The 23,625-nt window shown below is 40.0% G+C and overlaps 2 protein-coding genes across 5 annotated transcripts in view; both read left to right on the forward strand.

Annotated features, from left to right (window-relative positions):
- The window catches only part of acsf3 (acyl-CoA synthetase family member 3), a 57,209-nt gene that overhangs the window by 21,977 nt on the left and 11,607 nt on the right, over positions 1 to 23,625 (forward strand). Inside the window, exons 8-10 of one of the 4 annotated variants that reach the window (XM_022201383.2) lie at positions 13,229 to 13,363; positions 13,759 to 13,870; positions 17,169 to 18,371. The exons of 1 other annotated variant lie outside the window; for it this stretch is intronic. In XM_022201383.2, coding sequence (XP_022057075.2) covers positions 13,229 to 13,363; positions 13,759 to 13,870; positions 17,169 to 17,283 — 362 coding nt within the window. In that variant the 3' untranslated portion in view covers positions 17,284 to 18,371. Of the gene's footprint in view, positions 1 to 13,228; positions 13,364 to 13,758; positions 13,871 to 17,168; positions 18,372 to 23,625 lie in introns of those variants that run through there. 2 more of the 4 variants (XM_051944270.1, XM_051944267.1) reach the window with 2 other exon arrangements.
- Positions 21,389 to 23,625, forward strand: part of cdh15 (cadherin 15, type 1, M-cadherin (myotubule)) — a 57,889-nt gene continuing 55,652 nt past the window's right edge. The window contains exon 1 of the mRNA XM_051944265.1: positions 21,389 to 21,466. The gene's annotated coding sequence lies outside the window, so the exon portion shown is untranslated. The remainder of the gene's footprint in view (positions 21,467 to 23,625) is intronic.

Below are 23,625 nucleotides of genomic sequence, written 5' to 3' on the forward strand. Positions count from 1 at the left end.
TAGCTTTATATTTATTGTATAGATGTGAGAATGGTGTCAGTGTCCTTATCTGTCAACGGTCAAGTGAAATGTGTTTCCAAAAATGTCTGACCTATTTGTCAGTTTACTTTGGATTGGATTTGATAAGTCAAATGACCTTTAATACTGTTAAATTATTCTTTCTTTGTTGAGAATACCATTTAAAAAACATAGCAATGTGAATTGATGTTTGGAAAAATATTTGGTCATCCAGCAACTATCCCACGTCTCAGTTCAATAAACACAATGACACACATTCAGTTAATTTATAGTAACAGGTGCTCCTGTGGATACTAAACTCACACACAAGTTATTCTTGTCCACACACTCAAGCCTTTTCTGAACAAACCCTCTCGATGTGGATGTCTGAGGGGGAAGAAGTGTTAGATGGAAACTCCTTGCACTTAACCCTCTTCTTAGCTTCCTAACTCCTCTCTCACACTCTTACCCTTTTTGACCTCACACCTGCTCCCTGTTTCACACCGCGCCTTTTTCTCGAACGCTCTGTCTCTTTCTCACACTCCATCTTTGACTTGCTAACTCTGAGCTGCTCTCTTGCCACCTTCACATGGAACTTTCTGTATGTCACTTGTCCTATATCCTCCAGGATTTGACCGTCTGGTCAGCTTGGACAGATGACTGCTGCTTTTCAGGTAGCTGACTAGGATACACTTTTTCAGACTAACAGTAAGTTGACAAAATGGATACGATAAAATTCAAGTAATCGGCTTACTAAGATGATAATTGAGGACGATACACACAACATCTGATGGCTTTTTTGACTCTGTGTATCTAACATCTACAGTATTTGATGTTTATGCGCAGAAAAAGAAATGTTGAGCTAGGTTCATTCCTTGTAGGTTGAATATATTTAATTACTGCGTTGCACTGTAAGAAAAAAGCACAAACAAAAAGGTCGGTCAATTTTGGAGAAATCAAGAAATTTTACATTTTTAAAAAAATCTGTCAGTAATCTTGATTGTTTTCCATGAGTGGTTCCTTATAATATGCTTGATTTTTCTCATCAGTAGGATGAAATAACTGCCAATGATACTACCACCCACTGAAATTTTTGTTTGTCCCTTCTGTTGGACAGCTATCCACATGTTTAAAAAATGCAAAACTTGTTTCCGTCAGTTAAAGGCATCCATCTGCTGAAACCTGTTAATGGAAGTGGAAAGGCGTAGGTTAGGGTGTTGTTTTCTGTCATTTGTAATTACGCCTGACTCATCTGATAGCTACACTTTTTAAATACTACCCTGTATTCTCACTGAATTTTAGCATGCATGTTATTCAGTGCTGCAGTGTTTCAGATCGTTAATTAATCTTTGATTTTCATTGATGTGCTCGTCAATTTTCCCTTCAAATGTTGCACAAGTTTTTTAAATTACCTCAAAATCTGCAAGAGAAAACGTGACCTAATAGGCATTTCCACGGGAATTTTAGTTGATGCATAGACATTCAGTTGGTGGTGATTATCGAGTCAGTTATGAATGAAATGAATGAAAGTGTGTAAGTCAAATATCTTTCTACTTTTCAATATAAATCAACATTGCAAACTGTGCAGCTTTTTCCTAAAGCCATCTGTTTATAGCCTGCATGTTTGTCATTTTTCAGCATTGGTAAACTGTGGATAGTAGAGCAGTGGTTAGCACTTTCGCCTTGCAGCAAGAAGATCCCCGGTTCAAATCCCGGCTTGGGCCTGGGATCTTTCTGCATGGAGTTTGCATGTTCTCCCTGTGCATGCGTGGGTTTTCTTCGGGCACTCCGGCTTCCTCCCACCGTCCAATAATATACTGAGGTTAATTGATGACTCTAAATTGCCCGTAGGTGCGAATGTGAGTGTGCTTGTTTGTCTGTATATGTAGCCCTGCGACAGACTGGCGACCTGTCCAGGGTATCCCCTGCCTTCGCCCGAGTCAGCTGGGATAGGCTCCAGCACCCCCTGCGACCCTAATGAGGATAAAGCGGTGTATAGAGGATGGATGGATGGATAGTGAACTGTGGATACAGGAGATAACCTTGACTACACTCTCTGCCTCTAAACGGCATGATTTTCCACAAACATATTGGTCACACATCGCAATTCTCAACCTGTAGTCGTGTAATAGTAAAATTTGAGCACAATGATAAAAAGAGCAGCACTCAGGTATGACTGTTTTGTAATATTTGTGCTTTTTCTTCAAAGTTCATGGCATTCCGATTTAGACTTTATTAAAATCCTCTTAAAATTGTGCTAAAAAGTCACTGGATTGAGTAAACATCAGATCACTGTATTCAGACCTGAAACCTGCTGCATTTAATTAGATAAACGTCTCTTCTCTTAGCTCAAGGATTCATAATTCACAATCTTTTGCAGATGAAATCTTTTTTTAAAAAAGATGCTTTTGCGCTGTTCGGCTCTTACAGAGTTGGAGATGGTCTGAGAGGAAGATAAAACTAATGAAGAAACTGAAAAGTCAATATTAAGAAGAGACAAGAGAGAGATGGCCAAAGAAAAGTAAAGTTTAAGAAGTGGAGAAGAAATGTGAGAGCTTAGATCAATAAGTTTGCAGCTGGCCAAAGGTGTCTTCTCCAGTGTGAGCAGGTGCTGTGTAACGTGATTGGCAGCTCTATAGGGAAGCTGTCACCTGAGCGTTCTCTCTTTCCACTCATCTTCACAAACATCTCGGAGCACATTGATCTCCTCTCACTTTTTTTTAAACTCTTTTTGTGCTCACCAAATACAGTCTGTCTGCTGTCCAGAGCTACAATGAGAGTTCAGCTCCAGGTGACAGGACTGTAAAGCTTTTGTTGTTGGATTTGATGAACACACGTAAATACAAGCGACGGTGAGAAAAAGGAAGACGTAAACTGCAAGTTAAACTACAGATTTAGATTCAGTTGGTGTCAGAGAATCCAGTTCTCCTCCCAGAATGAATGAATCAATCAGACTTTATTTATATGGCATTTTTCATAGAAATAAAATGCCATAAAACAGTACAAACAGTTTGATAACAATAAAGGACTTTAAAGCATGGGGACTGAGGAAATAATGAAACACCAGATGGAATAAAATAAAATAAGCTTGATGAATAAATAAAATTTGAAAAAATCTGTTATTAAAAGAAATAGAAATAGAAGTCAAAATTATAAACACTGAATACAAAATGATAAAATTAAGTAAGCTGTGCGTTGAATAGACTAAAATATGTAAATAGGTGAATAAATGGAGAAGTCAATAAATAAAATTTGAAAAAATAATTCTAAGAATGGATTATGATGTTCTAGGGTTTTCTGAAATTTATGAATATATAAATTAGTAAGGACTCATTAAGCCTTAGAACTTTCCAAATTTTGCATTTCTGTTCTCAGTCGTGCTTGTGGGCTGACTATTAGTCCTGCCTTATCTGATGTTTAATTACTTATATAATTTACTGGAAGAGAGTCAGGCTGAGGACCAGAACTGTTAACAAGAGGGTTAAATTCACACTATTAATGACTTATCCCCACAGAATCTATTAGGGTGAGCCAAATGAATCCTCTAAGAGCTAAAATTAGCAATAAATGTGGCAAAATCTATGTTGAATTGGTTTGCTTTTGGTCATCTTTCAGCTCATATTGTGAACATGCCGTGTGTTGATGCAGAAGTTTATGATTTAGAATCAGACGCTATTTTCAAAGACTTTCATTCGACACAGCTCGAGTGTTAAAACGTATTTGATCGACATTGTGAGCGAGTGAATGTGCATCTGTGTCGACTTGTATCTGACAGAAAGGGAGCTGTAACCCCAGCTGTATAGGTGAGCTCCAGGTCTGCAGGGTAAATTTTCAGCAGACAGACAGACAGACACGAGTGTGGCTCATATCCTGCAGAGCCATCACTAGTCATTTGTGCATCGTTCTTTGGCTCCCAGCTGTGCTCTCCTCTCCCCTGCCTCCATCCCTCTCTGTGTTCCCAATGTCATATTTCACCCCAAGTCACAGTGTGTCCTCCTAACTCCAATGTCAGAGCTCCCTGTGGGATTCATTCAACACCCAACAACCCCCCCAGCACCCTGATCAAAATGGCTATCCCTGTAACATTTACAGCCGAGATGTCAGCACACGGTGATCCATGTTTTATTAACACCAGTTACATGTAAATCTGGTTAAACACCGCTTCACGTGAGCCACTAACCTCCAGGACTTTTTGGCAAACTGTTGTAGCAGCTGGTATTTATTTTTCTGTCAATTTCCCTGCACAAAACATTGAAAAGTCAGTTACCACTCCTTCTTTGATTGCTTTGTTCTGTCATTTATTCGTCTGTTTTGGTCAAAAACGAAGAGAAAAGAGGTGCTCTGATTTCAAAAGCACCACAACTAATCAAAGTTTTGAAATCTGGATTGCCAGTGTTCAGGCATTATAATCGCCGTCTGTTTCCTGGAGTCGACGTGTCACGGTTGAGATCAGATTTGTGTGATTCAGTGCAGACTAGGTGCATGTAAACAGCAGTTAAATAGTTTCCTTGATGAACATGGCAGATCTGAGACAGACATCAATCCTCAAGTTCAGCCTGTTATCTGCTGTGGGAAAGGCAACCTAGCAAGGAATATAATCAGTAACATTAACATAAAGCAATTCAAGCTCCTTTAATTGCATTATATTAAACAAATTAGATCACTCATCCAAGTGCAAAGAGCTTTCTTGTACGATATTAATTACTAAAAAAGGAGCTGTGACAAAAGTTAAGGATGATAAATAATGTCAGAGCTGAGATTTCAGTGCTCGGCTGTCTGTTATTTATCCTCATTAACACTTCCATCTCGGCATAGGCGCTTTAATGTGGAACATTAATATTCATATATGCTAAGTGTTTACAGTCACTCTGAGAAGAGGCATGACTCACATTTAGACCCCTCTCATCTTTGTGCAGATAAGGTTCTCCTCTACACAGTGATGGAGGACGCTCAGTTTTAACCCACACTGTGAGAGTTTGGGTTGTGCTGAATGGGATGAAAGACCGTGACTCCACTTGTACCTTCTTGCAGAGGAGGAGCGCCTCCTCATCGGGCTCACGTTCACCACTTCAGTGATGCTTGTATGGAGGCCCGTATAAACACTACATGTCTGTCAAAAAGCATCTCTAAAGTATCAACTTTTTCAGAAGGAAAAGCACTTATGAGTTAGGTAATTTCTGAAATTATTCGATGGGTTTTGAAAAGTTTGTGTCGACATGCTGAGGTGTGTTCCGAGGACTACGCTGTAACTTTAGAGCACTTATTTAAAAATGAAACTGCAGCGATCATCTACACAGCAGCCTGACTGGATGGAGATTATCAGTAGTGAAGACAGCAGCAGCAGGTCAAAGAGAGGCCAGCTGAAGACGTGCAGATGTCACGTTTAGAAAATGTTGAACTTCACGCTTTGAGAGCAGCAAAGTGACTTTGAATTTATGGATTTGGATCACCTTAAACATTAGACCCATTTTACAACACTTAAATTACAAGTTAATAGACACAGCTTAGTTGGAGTATAAATCACTCTATTCTTAAGATTTCTTTTTTATGTGTGTGTGCTCTTAGAGGTTTAGCCTGGTTTGGGAAGGATAGCTAACTTAGGCCTTTAAAACCTTTAAAACACTGTAAGTAATGTTATGTATGTAAAATAATCTCAACTTCTATAGTGGCAACACTTTGATAGTAATGTGGCTTAAAAGGCCATATTTTTACAGTCAGACTTGTAAATCCTAAAATGCTGTAAGGACAGTTTGATTTCATTAGCATTTGATAGAACTGTATGCATTCTGAAAGTCTGCAAATGATGTTTAGTATTTAATGTAAGGAAATGACACATTTGCTTTGTTTAGTTATGATGAGATTAAACCCTGATTTCCAAGTAACTGGGTCAATATATAATTGAGGGACTTTTGAAGTCCATGGGCTATACCTTGCATACGTTTTTATTAAAAGTTAAAAAAAAAACTAAGGTTTTTTTAATCTTCATTATAATCATGTCTTTACAAATTCCATAATTATTTACTATGGAAGCAATCAAATCACTTATTATTAAAAAATGACTGGATGTCACTAAAATGTCAAGGAAATAATAAAAATTAATAACAACCACCTTCTAGTTAGCTAAACAATAATATAATAAGTATTTTCAAAAATTATTTTGATTTTGTTCTTTTAATTAAGTTGAGATAATCATGACAGATATTTATTTTTTGACAATATATCAAATTTTAAATGGAAAATAACAAATTTTATCTGTTTCAAGGAAATCACTTTAAACTAAGTTAGCCATTACCAAAACACCTCTCAAGGAAGTGTGTTAATTCCAGATCACATGACCTGCTCCACATGATGTCATTTCCTCCTGAAGAAAAGACAGGCAAGACTCCAAGGCTTTCTGAGTTATTTAATATAAAGTAGTGTGTGAGTCAAGTGTGGATTTATGGCATGTCAACGGGTTTACTACAATATCCTTATAAATAACTTTCAATTTTAATTTTACTCAGTTGTATATATAATATTTAGAAGAATCTTTCTGTAAAAATGCCATGTGGTGTTTGGTTATGGTGGCCATGTTGATTTTAGGCCTGAAAACGGCAAAAATATCAAATATGATATTTGTCAACTATGTTCCAAAAAGTCCCAGAATTATATATTGACCCAACTGGTGACTGATTGGTTTAGATATTAACATTTGATGGTTATGTAGATGGGGCTGCACAGTGGGTAGTGGTTAGCACTTTCGCCTTGCAGCAAGAAGATCCCCGGTTCAAATCCTGGCCTGGGCTTGGGATCTTTCTGCATGGAGTTTGCATGTTCTCCCTGTGCATGCGTGGGTTTTCTCCGGGCACTCCGGCTTCCTCTCACAGTGCAAAAATATGCTGAGGTTAATTGGTTACTCTTTATTGCCCGTAGGTGTGAATGTGAGAGTGTTTGTCTGTATATGTAGCCCTGCGACAGACTGGCGACCTGTCCAGGATGTCCCCTGCCTTCGCCCGAGTCAGCTGGGATAGACTCCAGCCCCCCTGCGACCCAAGTGAGGATAAAGCGGTGTATAGAGAGTGGATGGATGGATGGTTACATAGATACCTTTTGTCCCCATGAGAGTAATGAGAGATTTGGACAAGTTAGTTTCAGAGCACGTGTGGCAATATGTGTTTGGATTTTTTATGTGTTAGCCAGTATTTATGAATATTTATGTTGCAGTCTGAGTGTAGCATGCATTAAGTACCAGCCAGAATGAGATTTAAAATGAATGAACATAAACTGTGCACTTCCCAGGAAGCTAAATGCCAGCCACATCTCCAGGGTTGAGCACGGTGTGTTCATGGTACTTAGATCAAGGTCACACACGAACGACACCGAACACTAACTTCGCTTCCCATAACAGCAGAAATGTGTTTTCTTTTTGGAAGGTCGTGGCGATCTAATAGACGACTTCCATCACCTCCTCACAAACTTGTTTTTGTGGATTTTTGTAGTCGCCTCTCTCCTTCCCCGACACCTCCATCAGTGACGCTGGTGCCAGCAGGCTGGACTGTTTTTGTGATGTTGGCCTTTGTCATATGTCACACTCTGCCCTTTTCTCTCACACGCTTTTAGTCTAAGAAAAGCAACATGTCCAGACTCTCACTGTGTGCCTGCATGCAACTTTGACTACTTGTGGACTGAAGCCTGCACACATTTCCATTTCAGCCAAGGCACAGATGCATTAATGACAGAAATTAATGGTTTGGAGAAGCTTTAAAAATACCCCATAGCTACTTTTGAATCTTGTCAAATTATGCTTCATATTTTCTGAGATAATAAAAAAACGGTACCATCAGTGTGGAGCCCTTGTTCTGCTTCCCCGCCAGCTCTGAGTGTTTGTCGAGTGGGTGCTCAGGGAGAGAGCAAACATTTTATTTGATGGATAAAGAGCCAACAGCCTGGTGCAGCCAGGAGGATCTTACCTGTGTTGTCTGGGCAAAAATTAGGCTCCAACCTGATCATATTGCATGTAGCCCTCCAACTAAATATTAAATAGACTTTAGATGTTCAAAATTCTGTTAGATATATTGACATACATTAGTACGAGGTTTATGTATGTGTGCCTTAGAAATGGGCTTAGATATCTGTCACCTTCCAGCTACCTTAAGGGATTATTTGGTCATTTTATGCTGTGTGGGATAATCATCTTCAGAATAACTGCTTTTAACTGTTCTAAAGTCGAGGTTTGTGTATGAGGGAGATTGTGTCTTTTTGGTAGCAGCTCCGTCGCTTCAGAAATGTTCTTCCTGTTCTATTAACATTTTATTGTTTTCAATCTTTTTTTTTTTTTGCTTTGAGGTCTCGATTTTTTAATCTGTTTTTTTACAAATTGATCTTAAAGTTTAGATTTATTTATTTTTTTTTACAACACATCTTTTTGGCTGTCTGTCTTACAGTGTGTACTGCTCTTTGATCAGCTTCAGTTATTTCAGGAAATGCTATACAGATACACTTAATTTGATTTTATTGAAAAATGTATTACTTTACATCTTCTAAGTTGAGTTCACACAACTGAGAGATTCCCTGTCATTGCAGGCATTCATATTTCTCGTCTTTTTGTTCCTTTCATTTTATTCAATACGTTTTGCCTGGTTTACTGTGGAATCTGTGGAGAATGCCACTAATGCAAAACTTTTATTTTCAAAAAACATGACAGCACGAATGCTGGTCATTCTTTTTTGTCGATAGAAATACTAGAGCTGCTGATAACACCCTTTTCTGTACAATGCTGTTTTTAGAAAAATATATTCAATGGTTTAAATTAGTTTATTATTGATTTTCATGCTACTGTTGCACTGTAGCCAACGAATGTCATTTTCTTCTTTTCTGAAAGACATCACAGAAGTTTTCTCTGCCCTCCATCCTCAGTTAAATTCTTGATCTGTTTTTATTTCTTTTTTTTCCACACTATGTGCCTTCACTTTCTTTAATGCCTCAGAATGAGATGAAAGCCCAGTGCAATTAGGCTTCTTATCGTTTTAATTAAGAAAGCCATTCGGCCATATCTGCCTCAGACGCCATAACACATAATGGCAGAGAGTCTCTGATGCCTGAAGTAGTGATTGTGTGTGTGTATGTATGTGTTGTGTGTGAGTGCGTACAGTATGTGTGTGTGTGTGTGCGTGTGTACAAATGTGTGTGTACGTCCTAGTAACACAGTTCCCAACAATCTCTCTGCCGCCCTTCTTTCCTCTTTTATCAGTCTGTGTTCTCCAATCGCTATTCCCACTTGTGCGTCTCTCCAAACATGCTGTTCTATCCCTCGTTATTTCCTTCTCCTCAAAGAGACAAGGTCAAAGAGTCCTGTAAAAGTACTTTAAACTCAATTCAACTATGTTGTCTGAGTGTTTCTTTTCAACCCTTTTGTCAACGATTGCTTCATTAATGCTGCTTCCTTTCTTTGCGCTTAAACATTTGCAGGCAGATGGACAGATTTTATGGTATTTTTATGTTTCAGCTCGTGCATACACACACAGGACGCACTAACAGCTTATCAGTGTGCATGTAAACTGCTCTTTTCTCCGAATCTATTTGCATAAGATGAGAGAGCTACATAGCTGTAACCAAATTATTCCTGCACTTTTCCCCCCTTTTACCCTTCATCCGAAAGAGGAGGCGAAGAGGGGAAACTGTAACTACTCTGATAGTGGTGGTGTTAACACCCAGCCAAGCTCCTCGACTCCCCCCTCTGTTCTCCCCCCCTCTCCCTCCATCTTCTCTCTCCTCCCCTGTTACCCTGGCCTATCAGTGCGGAGCAGTGGTCTGTGAAGAAATTCCCAATATCTAAATTTACACACTGTATCAATCTTGTTTAATAGACTGGAAAGCTTATAGCCGCCATGGCAAGCCGGCAGAGAGGGCAGTGGTGATAAATTGTCGGTGTGCAGGCGACAGCCGCCCGTGATGTATAATGAAATATTTATGATTTATCCCAGCTAATAAACTGAAATGAAGTGCATGATGTATGGGAACAGATGGGCCCTCTATTGATGCTGAGGTGGAGAGGAAAGAGGGGGAAGAGGAGACAGGAAGATAGGTGGAGAGAAGGAAAAAGGAGATGTGATGAGAGGTGTTTGGAAGGTAGTGAGATAAAAATGAAGGGTAAGGATGGGAGTGAAGAGTCAGGAAACAGTGTTGTTTTTGTGTCTGGCATTTGCTAGAACAGAAAAAGCGGGACAAAGTGAACATATTAGTAAGATGGATAGAAGGATACTGGGTAAGAGTGGAGAACTAATGAGATTAAATGATGGAATAGAGGACAGACAGAAGATGGCGGTAAAAACAGACCACCAACAAAACGTAATTCTTCTCCTACAGTGTTGCATCGTGTTGATTTCAGGTAAGGCGGCAGAGTTGTTTTCTTTTATTGACTCCATATTTCAGATGGAGGCTCTGTCCTGCTGTAGTGTCTGCAAACAGCTTAACCTTAAATGTCCAGAGCCGTGCCCAGGATTTTAGAAATGCTGAGGAGTGTAAAGCCTCCCAGGGCAGCACCACCCCTCAGAAGAAATGAAGGAATAGCTCAGCATTATTGGAAAGTTGTTTGAGATGGCCGTTCTCGCATTAATATGAAGCTACCACCAGTAAACAGTTAGCTTAGCAGGAATGAAGGTAATTGTCGGCATGCTTGTGTCCAAAGGTGACAAAATCTCTCAACCAACAACTTTGTTTTCAAGCGTAAAATCAATGATTTCTCATTTCCAAATTCTAATTTCAATTGCTCCAAGCTCCCCACACCATGGTCTAAATGATTCAGTCGTTTTTAATTCTGGTAGTAAAATAATAAATAATCTTGGTTGTGTGGTTCAGTAAATTAATTTTTGTATAATTCCGTCCGTGGCCTCCCTTTTTGTTGCCAGCCTTGTAGTGCTTTGTAGCAGGTAAATGAAGCATCAATTTAAAAGAAGGCCACAAAACACAATTATGATACAAAAAAAACTATTTATCGAACCAAATGGCTCAAATACTGCAACATGAATATTACGAAGTAGTGCAGAAGTCAGATGTGTGTGTGTGATGTGTGGATGAGTGGTGCTTTGTGTGCTGTATGGTGAAACAAAACAGAATGAGGAGGAGAGGTTGGGGAGGATGTGACGAGACCAGAGACAGGTGACCAGATGGCAGTCCTTTATGCACTTTGCTCTCTGCTCAGCCCAGATGTTGCAGGTTCAAGCAAACAAGCCTCCCAACTCCACCTACCAACTACCTGCAGGGGGAAGTAACTAGTCGAACAAGATAAGCAGGCACACAGAATGGAACGGTTGTCACAATAAACGTGTAAAAGAAGTGTAAAAAAAATGCTGTTTTTATGTACATTAAATATTTTCTATTAACACTCTGAACCACGAAACCCACCAGTGAGTTTGAAAGGCATGTTATCTTGAAGAATTCTCAGAATGACACATTTGTTAGTGCAAGAAACTGCAAATAGATATTATTGTCAGATATTTAACATTCCAGTCGTCCCTGGATGTCCCAACTGTAGATATATAAAGACAGTAGAAATACAAAGACAAATAAATAAAATAAGAGGAAGAAATAAGAAGAAATGTGTTTTTCCTTTACTTTGAAAGCAACGTTATAGCATTATAATGTTGTTTTAAAAGCAAGGGAAAAGCACATTTCTTTATATTCTTTCTATTTTATTAGCCTTTTATGGATTCATTTTTTTTATTAATATTGCTTTAAATAGCAACATTATTTTATATTTCCACTTTTATTTTATTATTCTTTTATAGATTTATTTTTGTCATTTGGCACTGTCACTCCATAATCAGGGACCATGCAATTAACATAGAAAACATCTGATATCTTGCATAAAGAGTCTACAGCATTAAGTTAATTTTCAACTCCCGTCTCTGATTGGGATTTTCAGTAAAGATAAATCATTTGCACTATTCGGATTTTGCAAAAAAATAAAATAAATAAATAAAAATCTGTTTCATGGATCCAACCAGGAAGCTATTGGTGACTCAGCTGGGACCAAAACTTGCATGACAAAAATTCTGGAACTTTTCAGGTGAACCAGGTTGAACTGCAGGATGTGTTTGCATAAAGCAAAAATAGCTAGTAAAAACGTAGTATGTAGGGTCGCAATTTTTGTCCATTTTTGGTGATTTAACTTAAGTTTCTGCTTTTTTCACATTTGTGTCAATGTAACTGTCGTACTGCACAGAAGACATTCAAATTCTCTACTTCTAGCCATGATTGTGTTGTTTCTATAGATGTACAGGACTTTATATTGTTGGGAAATTATGAGGAGAAGCGTTACAAGAGCAAAAAACACCCAGACATTGCATCGGGGTTTCAGGGGATTAAAATTTAAGAGCTCACCATGTATATATGTATGCCTGAACCTCTTAAATTCACATAGAGATGGACAGACACTTGTCCTCTGTTACTGACTTCTCTGCCTCCAAACTTGAACAACAAAACCCTGCTTAACTCCACACAGTGTCTCATACACACACACACACATCCATTCCTTTGGTACCAGCTGTGGAGTGCCTGTAATACTCCAAAAGGACGCCTTCCTCTTCCCACCTGTCCTTCCCTCCTCTGTCCATTTTTCTCTCCTTCCGTCGCTCTCCACTCATCCATACTGACCCATTTCCTCGACTCGTCATCCCCAGGCCCAGCTGCGCCCCTCATCCCATATACTGTACTCCTCCTCCCCCACACCTGTCCCCCCAGACACCTATGTATGTGAGCAGGTGGTGGGTGTGTGTCTGGGGGATGCGGGGGGATCTTAAACACTCATCCATCCCGTGCACTCTGACTTTCTCTGCCTCAGACACACATGCATGCTTACAGACACACACACACACACCTTGTATTCAGCCAGGTTTACCTACCCTGCATTCCTTGTATCTGTGCTTTTGTGTTTAGTTTAACTGATCTGTCTTCCCCCAGAATCTGAAAAGTTCTTGTATTTCAGTAATTGCAGTTGTTGTGTGGCAAGTACAGCTCAGAATATGCTTTATGTAATAGAAATTAAGTGCATAGACTGTATTTGGAGAAAATGCTAATAAGTTAATTCAGACTAGAGTTGCTTTAAACCCAAAATAAACACAAATTCCTGTCTTTTTTTTAGCAATCCGTCCATCATATTACCTCCTCCTAAACCAAAAAATGATGAGGCATAACAGATATGATTTTTTTTCCCCATTTTGATGACTCTCCTCTGTCTTTGTATGACTTTTAGGAGACACGGCGGCCTATAAAGATGGCGTATATTGGATTCTGGGTCGCAACAGTGTTGACATCATCAAGAGTGGCGGCTACAAGATCAGCGCACTCGAGGTGGAGCGTCACTTACTGGCACATCCAGACATTATAGGTAAGAGTTCTGTGTAGGTTCAGCGTGTAAGTAGGAGGCCGGAGGTGAACTTTTTGTTGTTTTGACCTAATTCTGCACGCAGTATGTGAAATGAGACAATTCAGCTGAGGTTTTTCTGACACTGGAATGCTCTTGACTAAACCCTTAAATGAATGTACTGCATAGAAAACATCCAACATTGTTCAGCTTTTGTGCACGTATGCACCATCTTATTAGAGATAAGAGTCAGCACCTTGAAACACAGCGTCACTGTTTATTTCTAAAACCACTGTACGAAAGAAAGGCACAGCTGAAAGAAGGTGTATTTGTCCTTGCTCTGCACAGCAAAATGAAAGAATGTACTGGTTGAATTTTAACAGCAGCAAGTCTGGTTTTTGTGTCATATAATCTTTTAGACGTGGCTGTGATCGGGGCACCAGATGCAACATGGGGCCAGAAAGTCACCGCTGTGGTGCAGCTGAAGAAGGGACAGACGATGACCTTGCCAGAATTGAAGACGTGGGCAAGGTACTGTAACTTTCAGCTCAGTTTGTGAGTTATCAGGTGTATGCTAGCTTTGAAACTGAAGCTAAACCTGTGCCACAGATAGATAATGACCTTTATTGATTGCTGACGTAGATAAGGAAATTATTGAAGGGATAGATAGGTTGATATCTACTACTGCTAAAGTAGGTAAGATGCTTTCAAACACACACGTTTACAGTGGTGGAAAAAAGTTATACATTGTGAAATATTGCACTAACAATCACTGTTAGGTACACTTCTCAAGTGCAATTTCTTTTAGTGCAATCACTGGCAAAATAATAAACAAATCCTAAACAGCCATTAAAATCTTAAAATTAATTGGTTTCATAAAAATAAGAAATTTTGAGTATTGGGTGATTTAAACAATAATCAAAAAAATATTATTTGTATTGGTTTGTGTCTGTCTAATGCAACCACACCGTTTGAAACACAACAAACTTTTTTCAACCACCATAAGCTTGGATTCTTCAGTCTTAAAAATGCCGTCCCTTCATTCACTTTAGGCAAACAGATTGTCTGGCAAAAATGTAACCTTGCTCAACGTTGCAGCAGTGGAGTTTCATTCAGCAATGCACTATGTTCACTAAATCAATACATGCAAGTCCATTTTCCTGGTAGAAGCACAAGCTATTTCTTTATGTAATTGTACTGTTTGATTTGTACTTGTAAAGGAGGAGAACAACAGCTCAGTCTCATACCAAAATGTGTAACCGCTACATTGGTGCACAGCGCAAGACATTAATTTTACAGGAAAGGATGTAAAATGGTGAGATACTTGTGTGTTTTAGTAGCTATTCTCGTGGCGGAATTTATCACCAGTCAATAAAACAAACCGAGTTTTGTAGTTGAAACCATAATCTTTCCATAAACTTAAACTTAATCAAGTCATTTGGACAATAGCAAACAGCAACTGAAAAAGACAGAGAACAGTAGCATAAAACACAAACTGAGAATGAAACAAACGGCAATGTAAAAATGTGTAAAGATAATGTGAAGCAAATAATGGTGCTACACAAAGGCTGAACTTCAGTTCTGTGTTGGCTTATTTTGCTGACCTTATTGCTGTTTTTATATTTAAAAGAAGTAGAAACTTGCGAGTAATGTGACACGAAACTTGTGAATCACATGATGTGGATGTAGAGTAATAAATACAAATAGGTCACAGAAAGCATAGACATCTCACGTTTTTACTGCTTTTATTGTGAAATCGATGCGTTATATTGTTTATCAACGTTGAGAATGAAATAGTAGTCTCTCCGGTAAGTTTTCAAGGTTATAAAATTCATTGTCATACTGTAATAAAGCCTAAAACTCATGGATATGTTGTTCTAATCTGGTGTTTCCTGGTAAATAATTGAAACACACAGTCTTTTATTTAAGCATAGTGTTATTTTTAGACTCAACAACCAGGAAGGGTAACACCACTAACCACTGGATCACCTGCCACCTTTAAAAGTGCTTTGCGACCGCAGGTGGACTCCAAACCGGCACCACCAGTGGAGACTGTGACCTGCATAAGTTAAAACCAATCCATCATCCTGAATTCACCAAAAACACACACACAAGAGCACCATATTCCATTGTAGCAAAGGAGTGCTGAGAGTGTGTTGGTTAAGTCTTATTACGCTGATTCAAGAAGACATTCTCCGCAGCTCTTCGTCAGTCCTGTAGAAACCAAATGGAGGCTCCTGATTCAGACTCTGCAGCTCTCTGAGCAGTTCAGCACACATCCCCAGTGAGTGGCCCTGAAGTCCTTAGATCAATAGAAGAGGATGTGAGAGAAAGAGAGGCCAGAGATGGACTAATGAGGGGAGCGGGAGGAAAGATGGGAGATGAAAAAGAGGAAGATGTGGAAGAAGCAAGCAAATGATTGTTATGGGGGGCTTTGTCCTATGAGCTCACATTGTCTGTTTTTTTTTCCCCACCTCCTTTTCTAAATGTCTGCGTTTGTCTGCTGCAGACTGCTACCGGTGACATGCAGCCCTCCACAGTGCAAAGACATAAACATTCCTCTTCTTCTTCCACCTTCAATTTTCATAAATTTCACTCGTTTTTCCACCCTTTTCTCCACTTTCCCAAAATCTGTTTTGTTCCTCCTCACCATCTTTTGTACAACCCACTGGTGTCATTTGTTCACATCTCTGAATTCTGTGTGAGTGCAGCTTGTGTGTGTGTGTGTGTGTGTGTGCAACTTTTTGTATTAGTACAACTTTGTGTGTTTGTGTGTGTCCAGGATGTGGGCTCTATATGGTGTACGGATGTTAGATCCTACTGCTGCTGGTCCAGTGTGGTCTTTTACTACTGCAGCCTGTAGCCCAGGTTAACACACACATGCACACACAAACACGCACAAAACCTGTAAACAAACGCACAACCAATGTTTGCAGCCAGGGGTGCCGCCACCGGACAGGTAGTGCGGCAGACAGTCCGTTGCTGAGGCCGGGGAGTAGGGGAGCAAAAAGGAGATAAAATGAGACATAAACAAGTAGATGGATGCTCACTCTTCAGTGCCCTGGCTTCAGCTGTCAGTCTGAATCTCTGTCACACCCTCTGTGCCCCGACACACATGTTCACGCACACGCCAACACGCTGCCCCAGAGAAAATGGTGACACGAGCGAGCCCCATTACAGAGCAGCGTATGTATGCACACATACTCGCTCACACTTTACTCACTGAGTCAGAGAGACGGAGACATCTGCTGAAAGGAGTGTTTGATGGCAACCGTATGAGTCATTATGTTCACTCGCACAACAGGAATGCACACAGGAACACGCACGCGCACACATACGCACAAACAAACAAACAAACAAACTAGGTTAGAAGATAATAAAAAAGCTCCAGGCTTCGAGACTTGACGTAACAACCAAGCACTCAAAACGGAAAAATAAAACACTTTTAATTATCCCAGCCTTCTGTTTTTCCTTTTATTATTTGTTTTTTTTGTTTTTTTTATTTCATCTCACAGTGATTATATTGTTTTGTACAAAGGGAATTGTCTGTGTCTGGAAGGCGAACTGGGGATATTAGGGAGGAGAGCTGCAGACTGTATGAAGGACATTTCTTTCCTTATCTCGACTACTCTGCCACAGGGCTAGCTTTTGTTTTGCAATTGTTTTCTGTTTTTGTTTCCTTTTTTTTCCCCCCCTTGTTGTTGCATATGTGCGCGTGTGCATGTTTCCCATCCACGTTGGGGAATTTGTCGGTGCTATGTGTGTCCTTGTGCATGCGTTTCTCCTGTCTAAACTGTCGTCAGCGTATTAACATGAATGTTTATTGCAGGGAGCACATGGCGCCCTACACCATTCCTACAGGCCTGGTGCTGGTGGAGGAGATGCCGAGGAATCAGATGGGCAAGGTCAACAAGAAGGACCTCCTGCGACACTTCTTTCCATGACTGGACAACTTTGATGTGTATGACAACATACAGATTGCCGGTTAAAGAACTGCCGGTGGACACCACTGCCTGGTTATCCCTTTCTGGTCAGATAAACATTATGAGAAGTATACAGCAAGAATGGTAAATAGAGGAAAAACACCTTATGGAAAGTTCTCTAATCTCTGAGGTATGTTAATCATACTGCAAACACTGCTGAAAAGGTATTTTTATTACATTGAGTAACAATTATCCGAGCCATACTTACTCTGCTTTTATGTAAGACAGTTCTGGAAGTCATAACTTTGATATGTACAACCCGGTCTCACGGGGATTCGTGAAACTGTCACGTAAGTTTTAGTTTCGGTTTCGTGCGCACCAACACGATTTCGTCATGTTTTTCGTGCCGCTCACCACGAAATGTTTTTCGCTGTGGTAATCACATCTGAAAGTGGTTTATACCGGCGGATTCATGACGATCTAAGCTGTCCATCGGCGTATACTGCTTGTGTGATCGCGTTTGTGGCCGCCGGCCGCCGGACATTCTTGAAATTCCTATGCAAATTGGTAAGTGTAGCACCGGCTTATGGTTAGGTTATGGTTAGGATTATGGTTAGGGTTATGTTTAGGGACGATGTCATGCAAAATATAGCGTTGGATTCGCCACGGTTTTACATTAAAAATATAATATAGCCATTCTTTTGAAATACGTTCTGAGTGGCACGAAAAGTCCGCCGTTTAAAATACATTGGTGTGCATTTCGTGGTGAGCGGCACGAAAAACATGACGAAATCGTGTTGGTGCGCACGAAACCGAAACAAAAATTTACGTGACAGTTTCACGAATCCTCGTGAGATCGGGCTGATATGTAAGGACACAAAATGTGTTGCCAAATGGTTTGCCAGTTAATTTATCAAAAAAAACCTCCAAACTAGCTGAAGTGGCGTTGGAAACGGTGAGTAACAATTCATTAACCAGAATTAATGTAACAGACAAGCAATACGAAAGAAGTTTTCAAACATTGCCAATGGCTGTGCTGTAGAATGTGAATTTACAAACTCTATGCATTCTTAACCGGTTTAGTGTATGCAGTAAACCCACGAAAAACTCCAGTTTTGTGAGTGTGTTCTCAAATAACACTATTGTTATTCCCAAAATGGAATCGAAGGGAGTTGAGCTGTTCACGTCTGCAAAAGAAATGCAAATGAATTAGAAAAGTTTGTGAGGCAGCTCTTGGAAAACATAGAAATGAGTGCTGAAATTTCATGGTTTGTTCATTTTTGACTGTAGCACTGATGATCTCATGTTCTAATTGCAAAGGATTAATATGATATACTGTTAATATGTAATAATAGACTGGGATGAAATGTGATCTACACTGACAGTCAATAGAAAATTTGAGACCATATTTTTCAACATAATTTTTATTTTGAAGCCCGAAACTTCATTTTTTTCATATGAATCATGTGTTTAGCATATTGGCATACAAAAACAAAAATCTAAAGTTTCAGGAATGATTTCAAAATAAAGAATTTCACAAAAGAAAAGCGCACCTGCCAAACACAAAGTCACAACAGTCAATACCGAGTATGGCCTCCATTTGCTTCGATGCAGGCAGCAATCCGTCGGCGCATGCTTTGGACCAGGCTTCTGATTGTGGGTTGGGAACAGCCCATACGCCTGGCTACATCACTGTAGCTCAAACCGGCCTCCACCATACCCAGTGCCCGGAGACGTTGTTCATGTGATAGACGTGGCATGATGCTGTTCACTGGACTAACAATGGTGGCCTTTTTTGGGCCTTTATATAGGCCTTCAAAACCCATTCTCAAATTGTGCAGATACTCACTGAGTATTGCTTGGTGTGTATTTGGTTCACTTTTGCAAAGTGACCAACCCATGTGCAGTGAATCATGACAAAATGACAACTTATCATTATCTCAACTGCCAGGGCACTAGATCATCAGTAAATCCACAATGAATAGTTACAACCCCCCTACAAGTAGAATTCTGCCTACATTTCTACCTCAAAGTTTCTGTTGACTGTCAGTATAGTTCCTTCAGAGTCAATATTCTTTATTTCTGAAGTGTTCAATCTGCCTTTATGAGACAGCAACAGCTAGATTTAGCTGCTGATTTGTGTTCTGATTTTCTGATAAACATGCTCAAACACAGCTGCAGCTTTTGGTCAAGATTGCCTGAAGCACTCCTACTGGCATATTCACATGTTTTATTGGTGAACCTGATATGATCGGAGAATACACAGTGACATTTTGAATTGTGAAAGTGTGAACACAATTAAGGACTATGGCTAATTACACCAGCACGAAGCTAAATCAAAGACAATGTGGAGGCAGAACAGGAGAGTGATGATCTTTGGAAACACTACTCGGCTATATTAGCTTCTTGGCACACACTGATGACATGGATTATCTGAAAAGTAAAATGCTGTTTTAAAATTTAAATTAAAAAATGTGTTAGAATAGTATTTGTTTGCTGTTTTTTTCACAAAGCAGTGTTGCTCCATTCGTTTTCTCTCTGCATGTGTGTGTCTGTGCAGCTGTGGTTACACAGGTGTGATGAGAGCCTGAAGGCGGATTCTCTAGCAAGGCACAACACCACAGCTGGATGCCCCGCACTCCATCTGACTAACCTTCTCACTCCGCTCGCTCTTCTCACCTCTCATCCTTTCTCATCTCCATTCCTCCAATACTTTGCCTCTTCTGTCTTCAGCACAAGTCACAACAGATTGCAGCGGCGCCGGGACCGACTTGACTGTGAGAGTCCTTTTGAATGAGCCATGGCATGCTGCCAGAATAGACAGAGAGCATGTGAAGAGATGAAAGAAAAATCGCAGACAGGAGAGAAAATATAAAGCAGGACTGTCAGAAAGATTGGAGCCTTAACAAGAGCTGGCTGGAGAAAGAAAGATTAAAGAAATGGAGATGCGTGCACAAAAAAAAAGTCAGCATGCGGTTTTGAGTAAGTGATATGCAATGGATTTGGTGATAAAGAAGAAGGGGGACGAGAGAAGGAGGCACTAAAATACAGTTGAGATAAACAGTCATGATGAACAGCCAGAGAAGTGAAGATGGAAAGAAATACAAGTGCAACCCCCAGCCGATACAACCTCCTGTCCACACACACATGCACACACTCGTCCGCCCACAGTCACCAGAGACCTGATTAAGAGAGCAGAGCTATCGATCTGTGGGCTGGCAGGCTAGGATGGATGAGCAGGCAGGGCTGCAGGAGCACCAGAGGACAGCTTCAGTGCCCCCAAATCCCCTCGCCACCCCACCCAACCACCCACGCCAGAGCTGGGAGTCAGCCAGGGCCACGGGCAAGAAGGCTGGGTCTGCCACGCCGAGGCTGCTGCCAGCAACGGAGGGTCAGAATCAAAACTGAGGAGTGTGGAGCTGGTGTGCGGTAATAGGTGCACTGTACTGTAGGTGTGTGCGTTTGGGGATGGAGGAGGGGTGCGCACTCAGGATGGGTTTCAGTGCTCGCCGCGTGCACGCAGAGGGAGGGGAGGCTGGTGGATATTCCCTGGACTCGAGCTTGATGGAGTACTCGTGCCCTTGAACTGTCTCCACCTCCCCTTTCTGTCTCAAACACACACACATTCAAGCACACTCTGCCTATGTTTGCTGGAGCGTGTTGGAAGAGGTTGTCTGCAGATGGCTGCTTATTGGGCCCCAGGGTCCTGGAGGGTGGGTTATGGGGGACACCGGTGAGGTTGTTTATGTGTTGGAGAGTTTGGACAGAGTGGCAAAGGTTTGAAAGAGGGTGATGTTACAAAGAGACAAGGAGAGAGTTCGTGTTATGTTTTGCCGTCCTTAGTCACAATTTCACTTTTCATGTAAGCCTGCCTGCAAGGTGAGATTTCTTTTTCTGGGCGAATTTAGCCTGCTGTTCAGATGATGGATGCATTAAATTATGACAGGAACCAGGTGGCATCACAAGCTAACAAACGATTGAAACCGTATTGCATTTCAAAAAGAGTTTTCTTTTATTGCATCAGGCACGCTGATCAAATGCCACTTCATTCAATCATTGATTCATTTTCTCCACCCGCTTTTCAGAATCGGATCCCGGCAAACACCTGGTTGAAGGCAGCAGGCGTTTGCAGCTTCGTCACAGGCTGGACATGGCCTGTGGGCAGTCAGTTGACTAGCAAACAGACCAAAGGAGACAAGAACAGGTACAAACCAAGAAAAAGAAAAATCCTAATCTGGAGTGTTTCCAAGTGTTTCAGAATAAAAGCAATTAAAGAGCACCGGAACACCAGCTGATCTCCAGTGGTTTGACCTCTCACCGTGCTGCAGTGATGTAATAGTGTACTTCTGCACAGACTGGAAGCTTTTGAGAGAAGGTGAAACACTGCTTTTCAGAGTGGTATTTAAGCATGAGTCACTGGCTAAATTGAATGGAACTCAAGCATAACGACACCAGCTAAACGTGTAAATGTATCGAAAAATGGAGACATTTTGCAACATGAGATGATTGGTACCACTCTCATGTATGTACGTTATATGTGATCCAGCATCCAGGTAGCTTAGCATCAAAACTGAAAACAGAAGAAAGCAGCTTATCAGGAAGTTGCCCACAGCCCAGAAATAATCCATCTCTTGCCCCCCTTTACAACCACAGCTTGTTGATGGACTTTTTTACAGATTAAACAACACATGGTAAAGTGATAGAACATGCCAGGTTGATTTAATTACCTTTGGACAGTGGTGCACCAGCAGTTTTGCCCCTTTTTTCCAGTCTGCTAAACTCAGCTAACCATGTTCTGGCTACAGTTTCATATTTAATACTATACTAATAAGACGTAAGCATAGTATTGATTTCACATCAAACACTTAGTAAAAAGGCAAATAATTGAATAGTTTTGTAAAAAATTCTTTTCATGTGCAATATTTCATTATTATATGTGATATAACTTTATTATAATATTATTTTAGCATTCTTCTTTTCATTTCCACTAATGTATTCTACTTATATGGTATTGCTTTCTTACTATGCATGTCATTTATTTTCATGCTGTGTAATTTTATTTTCTGAGAAATAACTAGCAAAACTATTTTATTTGGGATTAACAGACGATTAGTCTTATCTTGTCCAATTTTTAACCAAAAAGCATCAATTTATCAATTTAAAAAGTTCCATCTTTTAATATTTGTTGAATGGGATTGTCTAATGGTAAGCAGTAAACTATTACAAAATTCAGTGGCAAAGGCAGCAACTACAGAAATTTGCTTCATTGAGTTAAATTTTGGATCTAAATTCAGTTGAGAATTGTCGATTAACGTCTGAACACAATAGCTCAGAGATCCTGATTCACAATGCAACCAATACAGAGAGGTCAGCACTGTGTTAATGTCCTCTGAGGGTGTACTTGTGCATACAGTATGTAACGTTGACAGTCACCCTCTGTCACTGTGACTCCACAGAAGTCTCAGTTCGTCAATGTGGCCTGAACATGAAAGCCATCCATCATGAATGATCCTGGAGAAGAAAGAAGTTCCTCCCTCTCTCTCTGAATTCTGACTGCATAATAAACAGGTCAGACTGAGGCAGTGAGCCACACAAACGCAACATCCCCTGAATTCACGCAGAGCATTTATACACTGCTGTTCTGTTATACACTGCGTTCACTATGGCAGTAATTACATTTAATCTTTTGTCCTTTGAAGAATATCCATCTGAGGTTAGTCACATTTGGTGAACCTCAACTCTCATATTGTTCATCCCTTTTAGTTAAAGACAACTGTAGACATTTTTAGTCTAATTTTTATTCACTTTGTTCTATCTTCAAAAGACTTTATATATATTGTATAGTCTTGCATAATTAAAAAGCTTTATGTAAGGGTTTGACCTGAGAAAAAACACATTTATTCATCATAAAGTTCCTATTTCAGTCTTTAAACATTAGTTTCAGTATTAGCTGTGTATAAAAACTCTTTTATAAGTTGTCGTCTGTGTTGAATACAGTTCTGCCTTTAGTAGTGTGTATTATTTTAATTGGTCTTAAAGCTCGGAAACTCTGGTCCATGTGTAAATGGTTCTATGACCTTTTGACAGACTGTGAATGTAGATACCAATTATTCATCTACCATCATTATGAATATAATAACACCACAAGGTTGTTCCTTTAGTTTATTAATCTACTATCTGCTCACATATGACAGTGTAGCCAAATGTCATATTAACGGCATAGTGAATGACACTGCAGTGACCTACGCTTTTAGAAGACGGTGAGGGACCTATCTATGGTGCCAGAACAAAAACCTCCACCTGAATGTTAAGAAAAGAAAGGAGATCAATGGTAATTTTATGAAGTCCAAAACTGTTCAAATG

Source organism: Acanthochromis polyacanthus, chromosome 2, assembly GCF_021347895.1.
Source record: "Acanthochromis polyacanthus isolate Apoly-LR-REF ecotype Palm Island chromosome 2, KAUST_Apoly_ChrSc, whole genome shotgun sequence".
Taxonomy (NCBI): Eukaryota; Metazoa; Chordata; class Actinopteri; family Pomacentridae; genus Acanthochromis; species Acanthochromis polyacanthus.